Here is a 12,522-nt window from a genome sequence, read left to right as displayed (position 1 = left end):
ACCAGGGCAAACAAAATCACTTAGATCCGCGAAGCACACTGCATTATTACTAGTCTACTTAGATATTCTGTGTAAAAGTAAATACAAATAATTATTTAGTTAGGTAGGGAGAAGTGAACATAGCATTTATTTGTATATAAGAGCATGTACGTATGATTTTTATTTAGAACAGTTTGATGTCGCTAGGATACACATTTTCAGATCCTTGATTTGATTGGTTAATTTAGATATTGAATCTCGAATTTCGAATCTCGAATCTCGTATTTCGAATCTCGTATTTCGAATCTCGAATCTCGAATGATCCTTCTCGGCTTTCGTAGAAATGAATAATTGTAACATACAAAAGTACGTATGTTACAAAGGAACCTTGTAATTTTGTTTTACCTCTATCAGTTTCGTTTACGCTGTAACAGTACCTGCCCTGTTATCAGTTTAATTAAATCACGTGCTTTTTATATCAATTCTATAGTATGATATTGGGCATTGTCACCAGAATTTTATATGTTTATATATAAGAACTAAAAAAACCTTTCCCGCAGCTTCACGGTTATATACAAGTGTTGGGAAACGCATTACTTGTTCGGTTTTTCATGTCTAATTTACAGTACCGCCTGTTTAAAAGATAAAGGTACGTATATTTTTTTCCCATTTTGAAGTGTTTGTTACTAGATTGTATTACAACGTAATGTAACGGATTCTATAAAAGTATATTACTTATAATTTGATTGTTGACAACCAAATGTAATTAAAGAATTTAACAATGCATGGCGTACCTAGCAAATGTAAACTAACTGATTGACATAAAATTGTTACTTAATTCTTTTTTGATTATTGATAACATTGGGATAAACGTTAATTAAACCTGTTCACATAAAAATAATTGTATTGTGGCCAATTTATTCATCTTAATGGACAGTTCGTATTCATATTTGGATGAGCAGGAAATATAACCAAGTAATGCATCGTAAACAAAAATAAAACAAATGTTCGTCTGAAAACATGACATAGCTCATTTAAAGAGTATGGGTTAGTGGTAAACAAATTAACCTTCAAACCTACTTTAGAATTTCCAGATATGATGATTTTTAAAATCTGAACAAATTTCTATTAATTTATACACAGCCTTCCTTCTAAAGGAGATAAATATAGTCTAACAAATGGTCTCAGCCATGCAGCCCTGTGATAGATATTTTTGTTTTATAAAATTTAACAATTATTGTACTCTGGCCTCCTCTTCAGTCACATGGTTGTTGTAAATACAAATTAATTGTTCTTAAATTATATAGGCGTGCATATAGACAGAAATTACACACAGAGTTTAATGTACATTAAAAAATCAAACTGACCAAAGCTTGATGTTACTTTTATTTTTGCCTATATCTTTATTTTTTTTTTTTGGCAATAGGACTTTGAAATATGTTTTCTATGGTTTGAAAATTTTAAATGGCACTTAACCCCTTCTAAGTCCTCAAAGGACATGGTTTAAAAAATCGGGAATTGACTAAATCTCATCATTTAATATATATGTATCTCCTCTCAAAAGGACATTTGGTCCTTTATTCAGTCAAACTTTTAACAGCTCCTTGCACAATGAAGGCATGTGACAGCTTATAGCTTAATATTTGTTTTAATTTGGCAGTGTGCATCTATTTCTTTAAGGATATTAAAAGAAAAATGCTGTTTTAGGACAATAAAACTGTATCAAAGGGCTTCTACCCAAATTGCACTCCCTCGTACTTTTTTATACTAAAGAGAAGGTAACATATGCAATAACTTTTTTAAAATTTACTTAAATGATGAGAAGCCATCTTGTAACTAACAGCCCATGAAGACCAAAAAGAAAGTTTACAAACAGAACTGAAAACTGAAAAAAAAAAACAAAAAAACCCCAGTTGAAGTGCTTAGATGGGGGATGAGGCTGGATTAATCTTTGCATGCCCTTACGACCATTAAGTTGAAAAATAATCGGACTACTTTGATACAAGTGAAGCCAGTGGTTGCAGCCAAGATATCAAGGTTTAACCGAGCAAATATATATGACCTATTAGCAAGGGTTTTAACTGCAACCAGGCTGTAAGGGGAGAAAAGATATTGATACATAGAGCTGAGATTTGTTTTTACATGGCTAACTTGATAAGAGAGAACAATGAAATTTATAGAATTAAGTTGTGTATTAAATTGCATGTATGTTACATTTACAAGGAAACGAAGTGTGGTCAAGGTTACTAGGTCAGTAGCTGCAAGTTTAATACTTGTTTTACCCAGTTTGTTTGCTTTCATGGTGGTATGTATTTGTGTTTTCAACCAGGATAGGATTGATTAACATGGTAAAGGTTTCATTATTTATAGATACGATCAGTTAAAGGAAAACATAACGTGCTTTAATTAGATTACTATCATGTTGTTGACAAAATCGGTAAAATGTATATATGTACACAGATAAGAATTACAGAGTGCCCCATAAAATGTTATCTCCTTTTCTCAACCTATTGTATCATTATCTATATAAACAATACAACTTATAGATAAGGCGTATCAATTAACCTCCCCATAAATTGCCATTGTTTTGGCCAGCAAAGGAGAGATAATAATCAAAACAGCTTACAGTTACCAGTGTTACACTAGTTAACCCAGTTTAGACCCCTGGGACTTTCATTTGTTACTATTTATAGAGGGTGCAAGTGTCCAATACATATAGGTTACATGTAGTATTATTTTCTCTTTAAAAAACAACTTTCGATAAAATATTCCTTCTGTTATAAAAATTGCAAGTAAATACCCAAATATTTTTTATAAGTTAATATAATAATATATATACTTATCGTTCAATATGTAGGATATATTTCGCCGATTCTTTTCTGTTTAAACAGACTGCTTCCCTGAAAAACTGGCTGATTCTCTGTATAAAGGTATGTCAGTTCGATGAAACCATATTTTAATCGGAACACTTAGTAATTTCTTTTATGAATATTTGCACACGTAACCATGTAATTTAATTCTCGTTGCAACGTCATTTTTGATAAAACATACTTCTAAATCTTTATCGTATAACTATGATAACTAAGAATACGCTGCCTATAGATATTTAATTTTATTTATTTTGACGATATTACTTTTTGAATACAGGAAGAAATATATTGATTTGATTTTTTCTGATTGATTGTTGGTATTGGTATAACATAACAGTTATACATTATACATTAAAAACCGTGAAAATGTTGTCATTTTTGTAGAAATAAACATTTTGCAGCTGATATTGCTTTAAGGGCTTTACTGTCTAACATAATGAAAAATAAACTTTTCAATCTAAAGAATGATTAGTGTAACCTTTGAGCAAACGTTTCATTTGATTAGCCAATTAACAGGTAAGTAATTGTCATCCCCCAATATCAATTGAAATATAGATTATCAGGCACAATTTGTTACTTAAAAATAGCTACAAAGATTTATCCTTGTCTTGGACCATTTTTTCTCCTATTAACTTCATTCATATGGCAACAAATGATTAGTTGATTGTAAAAATTGTAAGACGAGTTTTGTAACCAGTTTTCTTTTTATGAAAAAAGTGTCATTTTGCTGCCAATTGACTACTTACATTAAAATATAATTTCTTTGACAGCATTACACTTAATATAAAAATGACACCCTAGTTATTTCTAAGAATTGATTTGGCTTCTGCATAAAATGTAAACATTTTGAGCAACAGGGCTTTTACATAAAACGTCATGACGTCATCACTACTTTATTCCTGGGATGTCAACAAATTCTCTAAACATCATTGCGCATAAACAGGGCACCTTAATAAATACTCCAAGAGATGACTTTTTTATTATGTAAATTGTGCAATTAGGGAAGTAGTTCATTTTTAGGGAAATTGTGTACATTATGTACTGGGTATTTCATTTTAATCTCTTTAATACACGTGTTTTCATGTTTGTATTTTTTTTTTGCTGTCTATTGACAATCAGGATTAAGGTAATAACAATTTAGACCTGATTATACTTCAAGGGACATCACCATTTTTTTCAAGGTTTGATTTCGGCTACTGCATAAGATGTAACTGTTATGAACGCTAGATTTTCTGATAAACCGGCGATAAATACTCAAACAGCGTTGACTGTTGTGGCACTACATGTGTATGTAATAAGTGGATTATTTCATTTATTCCAGATGATTGGTAACGTCCTGAAGATTCAGTTTCTACTTTCCACACTCATATCATCAACTGAAGTTACTGGACAAGGTACGTTGATCAATAAACCTCAGAAGACTATGAAATAGGTTTGTTTTTTGGAAGTTGATTTTAATCAACTCTCCTATGCAGTTACTCTGGCAAACCGAAAGTGAAACAGTGTTTGGATCTAAGCACAAATCATCACCGCTGACAAGACGTAGATCTTGCAAATAATAGATAAATTCGGTCTACTGTATGCTGTACCATTGTTTTTCAAAGAAAAGTATATATAAATACCTTAAAAATAGTCAGATTTTATATAGGCTAGTACGAACAGAACAATTCAATTGTTTTTTGTAGTTGCATGTATTCCTACGCTAGAGTTCAAGATATTCTCGTTCAACCAGACGCTCGGCTGTCTCCGTAAATCTCCGACAAGCAGAGAGTCTCTCTTGGTAGTCGGAGATTAACGTAGTCTCGTTCAACCAGACGCTCGGCTGTCTCCGTAAATCTCCGACGAGCAGAGAGTCTGGTAGAGCGTCACGTTAATGTTTGTAACGTCAAAACGAGGCTTACCAAAATACTGGTATTGAATTTGATTGGTTGAAAGAAACACACCTCCTATAACATGTAAACAATGACAGAAGCAAACGATTTTGCCGTTTAAACTGAAAGATCTACGACTGGAAAGTTAAAAAACGGTTATAAATGGAAAGGATTTATTTGCAGTGTTACCTTACGGGATAGGGTAAAACCAATAATTAATCTATTTTAAAGCTGTCAAGGTTGTAAACAAACATTAACCGCTTCGTCGAACTTAAGTTCAGCCATATTTAATGAGTCTATGGAAAGCAAGACTATAGTATTAGACTAAATTGACGTAAGTTCAATAATTTTCACGACAAGAAAATAAAGTATTGTTATATCCCACAAATCTTTAACCGGCACACAGTGACAACGATTCAAAATGAAACTAAATCAGCGCCCCCTATCGGTAGCGGTTATTAACGTGACGCTTTACCAGACTCTCTGCTCGTCGGAGTTTTACGGAGACAGCCGAGCGTCTGGTTGAACGAGACTAAGATTAACGTAGACAGCCGAGCGTCTGATTGACCGAGACTAGAGTTGAATATTGCTTGGATCAAAATGTATACAATTTTTAGAAACATTTCGATTACTTACTGATACACAGTTTGATGAGATTAATTCTATCTTTAAATATTACACAACATGATTCATATGGGGTTTTTGCAAAATTCTTGTCGGAAAAGTTCGAAAATTCAAATTATAAAAATTTGCATAACATATCATTGATTTTAGAATTAATAATAATCAATAAAATCAACTCCTGACAGTACTTCAGTACTTTGATTACTTGTATCCCTGATGGATAAACATATATAAATTTGTGTAATTAAAATAATCATAAGGTCAATAGCATAGCAATTAATTGCCAATAGTTCAGATTACATATAATATAATATCATACAATGACATAAAGCACATATTTTTCATTTTACAATATATCAAAATATAATTTAGGTACGGTGTCAACAATTGTTAAATGTGGAAAGTATTTCATCGCACTCTTTGATCACACAGTACAATTGTTGATACATAAAGGTACCATGCATCGAGTAGTATATCACCCTGATACACGTGATTTAGACAAAGCGAGACGAGACACCAACCGGAAGCTAGGGTTGTATATCACTCACAGAGTTATATTTTTTGGCCTAAACTGTCATCAAAAAAAAGGGGGGGGGGGTACTTTTAAAATAAAAAATCATAGATTCACCGTTGCCTGTGTTTTGTTATGATACGTTTCTGAAATAACGAAAAAACAACAAAGTAACATATTGAATTATCACATGGCACATCGGAAGATCACTATGAAAACAATTTTAAAAAGTTTTAATAGTCATAGAGATGCATACGTTAATCAATATTTTTCAGATAGAGAAAATTAACCATTTACAAACTAAATTGATCATATTTACGAAAGTTATTAGTATCATACTAACTTGATAGTTTCATAACAAAACTGTGTGTCCCATACCAATGTCGGTTTGTAGGATGTGTTGGAGTTTAGTGTATATGGATTTAGTTAGAAATTTCGGTGTGCGCGTTAATATCATTTGTCTTCTCCTAACTCCGAAAATGTATATGATTCTATCTTTGAAGACTTGCACGTCGGATTGATTGGGAAATCTGTTGCCTTTTCTCAAAAGTCTGCTTTAATATCTAGTTTCTTACTATCCTGTTTTCTTCTTTCCCTTCCACCTTTTTGTCCACCAAAAAACCCTATATTTGATTGTTTGGTTTTTGTTGTTAAAAGGGGGGTCATTGATATAATTTTGATGAATGATAAAACTGTTGATTCTCTTTACCTTATAAGGATTTTCTCCTTATCCATATTTTTAAATACCTTGTGTCTTTTTTGTCGGCGATTCGCACGCATCCTTGACACTTGGTGTACGTATGACGTAGCGTAAATATGACGTTTGTTTACTGTGTGTTCAATTAATATGTTGATGGTGAGCACAGACTACTTGTAGTCAACGTACGTGTAGCGCAAATTACGAGAGAAATCTAGTTAATTGTGTCATTCTTGCATGTCAAATTGTACGGTTATCTTAAGTGTTCCTTGAGTGAAGTGCAATTGCAGCGTACGTTTTCATATCTCCCAAAAAAAACCATGGTGATTGTGGTGCATGTCCAACAGCCACCGAGCGATCGTACGTCAATATTGTAATATGCACTTGTTTTTCTTGCAAGATTTTCATTAAAATCCACCTGTAGACCACCTGTAGAAGCACGTGCGACCAGTTGTGACTTAAGCTTAAACTAAATTTCAGATTTTAAATCAATATTACTAATCAGTTTGTTTATCTAGTACATGTACTGTACATTGCTGAATCATAAAAAAAAAAACACTTACATTTAATTCTACAGGTACAGCATCAGAAATGGAGTGTCCCAAGACTCAATGCACCCTTAATGAGTCACCAATGTGCGATAATGATACGTACATGTATCAACACAAACAGTATTCGTCTCTTCAGAATTCAGAGAAAACCTTGGCAAAGTTATTTACCGATGCAGAAATGAAAAATGCAACAAATGGTACGTTATAATGTAAGCAAGCAATATGTAGTGTTGTCTCGATCTTTTAAATATCTTCTTAAAGATGACTAGCATCAACTTGAGTGTACTAAAGATAACAATGAAATGATGGTATACATGTATGGCTATTCTTCTAATATAAAATTAATGCAAGAAATAGATTAAGTGCAATGTGTATGGTGTACAGTATGTACAGATCTGTTTGTTGTGTCGCTACGGTGATCCCTAAAATTGAAAAAATTATGTACCTCTATCTGGAACATTGTTTTAAGCACATTTTTTTAGTGCTTTATAGTGGTCAGGCTACTATCGGCCGTTCGATTTAATTTTAGACGATAAAGATACACATCAACACTGACAATAAAATTATTAAAAAAAACCTACTATCATAAATGCAGTATTTATTTACATGTACATGCTGGTTTATATTTTCTCGTTTAAGGTTTGTTTATTTTTATACTGTATTTGATGATTTCAGTTTACAATTCCAAATTTCAATTTATCACAGAAACTAGAACAATGAACTAATATAATGTTAGTGGCAAATGTATGCTTTGTAATCGATGAATGCAGAGGGTAGACGAACAGAGAATGCAAAAACGTTCACACTGAATGCATGATGATTAGATGATAAACACACGGTAACTAACACTAAACCTATGGTTAACGAACGGAGGCTTAATGTTGATATCAACATTTTTCACATTCACATAAATATCAACTAATATTTCGGCAGCAAGGATATCATTGACCTGTCAAAGGTTAATCTAAGATAACCTATTACAGGATGTTGTTAGATTTTGTAAAATGTATCGTAGAGAATTGGTTTTACAAGTCTAATTTCAATAAGGTTTAACAGCCCATGTATCAGAGGAAAAAAATAAATTACAAAATAACTTTTAGAGGTGTTCAGTTCAGAATCGTATAGTTTTCTCTTGAAGAAAGCACAAGGTTGACATTGCATATTGATATCTTTTCTTGACAGTTACGATTTTTGAATTTATGTATTTAACAAATACCATTCACTTGAAAGCTGGTGCATTATTAGTCACATTTCTTATTTACTCAATTTTCTTTAACTTTTTGTAGGCTTTTGCTTAGCAAACATTGACGAACTATTTAAGAGCCACAACAACGTCAGTTCTAATTCAGGCTTTGTACGAGGTGTTGCTTCAAAAAAACACGCGAGGGTAAGTAATGAGAGCATGTAACATAGCATAAACATTTCTTTTCAATTTTTTTCGAAAACGGGAAACAAAAGAAAATTAATTTTGAAGGAAATTCATTGCATTGTTTATAGATGGTGCTTTTCTCAATGCCGATTGAACGTTCCACTGAAATCTCTTCCAAGACGATTTGTCCTCCTTTAATATCACATGTATGCACCAATCCAATCGTCTTCGTTTATGTCATTGGAGTTTTGCTTTTCACAATTTGCTTTATTTTGGGTTTCATTCTTAATAAAGCATACAGAAATCAAAGTAAGTATGATCTGTATCAATGGTCTGTTAGATATGACTATTATAAAGCAAAACAAACCCCAGATTCAAACTGCTTTATTAAGAGTTGGACTTGAATGTCATATTAAAAGTGACATAAAAAGGTCATTTCATTGGTGTATCATTAAGGTAACCAAGTAATGACAAATGTAATCATTCAACATTTAAGCGACATATTTACTTTTCAATGACAGGCTTACAAATACATTTACATGATTAACAGCAATTTTCTGATACAACAAAATTACGTAACACGAAGTAAATAAGAGTCAGAAACTGCAAACACCGACTTCTTGATAGTGGAAAGTAGCCTTATTTTTGGTGTTTATGTTATTTACGAAACCATCATGAAGATATTTGTAATGGAATAGTTGATTATCAGCAGTCACGGAAAACCTTGCTCATACCATTCACGTTCAGTACTTAATATAACTTACTCTGGACATGGGTTATAACGTCATTTTTAGAGTATTACGACGTTGGGATTTGTACTTAAATTGACATTTATAACATTGTTTATAAAACGCTCATTTTGAAATTAAAGTTCTGTTTAATATTTGCCATTCAAAAAATGCAGTCAATAAAATACATTCTTAAATTAGAATAAAACATAATTTAGTGATCACTTATAAACTATATAAGCTCCACTAGAAACCATATACATGTAACTTATAATAATATCGTAGTGACTTATTAAAGATCTTTTTGTAACTCAATAGGAAAAGAAACCCTTCACAGTATTAGTGATATGTTTTCACTGGAAGGTAAGCGACAAACTTTTTAAATTACGTGTCTTGTTGTAATTCGTTTAATTTAAATTGCAAATACTAGTCTGAATGTTTCTCATTCTGTCCATTTATACTCATTCATAAGAATATAACATTTTGTTGAAACATTATATTTCCATGAAAGCGGATATTTTTGCAACATCATCAAAACACAAATTTAGTTTGCACAATTTCAACACTTTTTTAGATACTTATATTGGAATTCACTTATACTCTCGAGTAGAAGTGAAAAATAGATGTTTTTTAAGATATTTACATGTTATCTAACCACTGCTTTATACCCAAATAATCAATTGATCCTTATTTTTTATTTTTTAGCATAACAAAACAAGCGTCTTAAATGTAGGCTGCATGCGTATTGATTTCTTTTGTATATATGTAATATTTTCTTTATCTACAGATTCAATAACGACAACAGTTTATCCAGAGCCTAGTAGCCCACCCCCGGCGCCACCCCCACCACCAAGTAACACAAGAACTTTGGAGGGTTTTACAGATGTACTTGCAGCTCATGACATGATGGATGGAAACTTATCTTTATAAGCAATTCAATGTTTTATCTCAATACAAGTGAAGAATTAACTTATATAGACAAAAAGTACATTGTATACAGCTATAGGCTTTATCTTTAAAGAGTTTCGTTGCTCCAATTTTTTGTAGTCATTTTGGGTCACTTCGTGTCTATATTCCTGTGTCATATATTAATTCTACTAAATAAATTCCTATTTTACAATGCCAAATGAATTATATTGAATAAATAAGTTAAGGGAAAATTGCATATTTTAAAGAGTTTAGTAAGGGACTATATTTTGGGGCAGAAGGTTTTTAAGAAGAAAAAATAGAGCACATTTTTCATAACTCGGTTGTTTTAAAGTACTGTAATTTAACTTCCTTATTTTCAGTGCAGATCAAATTTTCAGATAGTTTATGCATCGGGGTATCTTCATGTTGTTTCAGAAAAAAAAGTTCAATATTTTTATCGACATTTTTTGGCAAAATAACTAATATTTTATAAAAGATGCAACATGCATTAAAATTATTTAAAAGTCTCAATCTTTTTTCTCAAATAATAATAGACTTGTCAAAAATATCTTACAAATTCAGAAAATAAAACCAAAAGTATGGGTCTATAATCCACATTTTCAAATATAGCATGAAATAAGCTTATTTTGGGCAAACGTTGGAGTTAATTTTTTATCTACTTATAACGCCTTAATTTCTCGTTACAATTCCTTGGTTTCTAGTTATTACGACTTATTATCACTTACGTACGACATATTGTCTCATACCGTACGACATATTGGCTCGTACTGTGCGACATATTATTATGTACGTACATGTAGGATATATTATTTCGTACGAAGGACATACAATATTATCTAGTTATAACGACTAAGTTTCTCGTGCCTAAGACTTAGTTATGTCTTTAGTACGTCTTATTATCTCCTAGATTTGACTTATTACATATATATGGTGTTCTCTTGTATAATCTCGTTATGATGGCTTTATTTACTATCCAATGTGTACGAAGTCTTTAGGAGAGGCACAACATTTGCTGTTTACTACGTGATGAAATTCTTTAATTTTAATGTATACTTGTTCAACTGTATTTACACCGTTTTATACTAAACACTTAAAAATAAAACTTTTAAAAAAAATTAATTATACTATTTTACAGATAACTGGGATTGATACTCTGTGGGTTTGTAAAAAAGTAATTATCTTTATGGAAGTTTATAAGGAAAAATGTGACATTTAATTTCAATGTTTATGTTTCATTTATTAACACATGTATTAGTAAATATTTTAGATAATAAACGCACCTAAATAAAGTGTTAATTTGTTATTATTGCACATATATCAAGATAAAGATACATTTTTTTCATTGATATTATACATTTATCTACTTCTGAATGACCGGATCAGTGATAGATAGCTCATGCAATATACAAATATACATTAAGCACATTTAAACATTTATTTGTTGTATTTTAGTCTTATTTCTTTCAAGGAGTAAGTTTCTTTTTGAAGCATTGTAAATGTCCGGAAATAACATAATGTTGCATTTATTATATCATTTTTAATACCTGATACATGTACTTTGCTGTTTATAGTAACAAAATAAACACAAATATTGACATTCCTCTTCATCAGGATATAATACTTCTTCCGCTAAGGGAACATATGCTTTTTCCCTATATATGTTTTCAACAGTTTTTAGCGGTCTTTAGTAATGAAGAAAAGAAACCTTGAAAACAGATTCATGGAGAGCGGCGCTGCTAACAAAGCCTGTGGCGAGGTCCGTAACCCTTACCTAAACATGCACAAACGAATCATTCTTGGATATGGAAGGAGAGTTGATCGAAGGTTTAGTGGATGATAGGAAAATCGGTGCAGAAAGGATCTTTTCAAAGCAAATGGAAGAAAGGGGTAATAAAAACACTGCATGCGCAGTTACAAGTTAAAACGGTGGTGAGCATCTCGGAACAGCATGCTGTGGCAAGATAAGGGGATGGTAGTTTATGTCTCACAATTTTTAAGCCAGTTTTTCTTTCGATAAGGCTTTCATCTTAAAAGCATGTTCAGTGTTTTTTTTTCCATTCTGTCATTGCATGAATGTGAGAGTAGGTGTTTACAAATGTACAGAACCTATATGTGTCAGTATGCATTGCCTGCCTTTCTCGGTCGAACAAGCATTGATGCTCTTTGCTTTCATATACAAGTGCTATGATTAACTAATAACCGTTTTAGTATTTATTCCTATGGGTATGTCTCTGCTTTCTTTCAACTCCAGATGTTTTTCGGCTTTCGAAAAGAGAACGGATGTTTTTAACTTTTAAAAACAGACACTAGAGCCGATTTATTTTTACAACATACACATTTTACTGATGATGATGTAAATGTTGTAAAATAAATGTGGGGATTTGCAAATGTT

General features: G+C 31.7%; 1 protein-coding gene across 1 annotated transcript; it reads left to right on the top strand.

Annotated features, from left to right (window-relative positions):
• Positions 1–324: 324 nt before the first annotated feature.
• LOC105349164 (uncharacterized) lies at positions 325–11,402 on the top strand. The gene is made up of 7 exons (XM_034477573.2): positions 325–628; positions 4,171–4,243; positions 7,130–7,300; positions 8,390–8,490; positions 8,601–8,781; positions 9,519–9,563; positions 9,988–11,402. Exons 2-7 carry the CDS (start codon positions 4,171–4,173, stop codon positions 10,128–10,130), a joined length of 714 nt encoding a protein of 237 aa, XP_034333464.2. The 5' UTR covers positions 325–628; the 3' UTR covers positions 10,131–11,402.
• The last annotated feature ends 1,120 nt before the right edge of the window (positions 11,403–12,522 follow it).

The sequence above is a fragment of the Magallana gigas genome, chromosome 9 (assembly GCF_963853765.1).
Source record: "Magallana gigas chromosome 9, xbMagGiga1.1, whole genome shotgun sequence".
Lineage (NCBI taxonomy): Eukaryota > Metazoa > Mollusca > Bivalvia > Ostreida > Ostreidae > Magallana > Magallana gigas.
The sequence above is the reverse complement of the archived record's forward strand: the minus strand, read 5'-3'. Positions and strand labels throughout refer to the sequence as shown.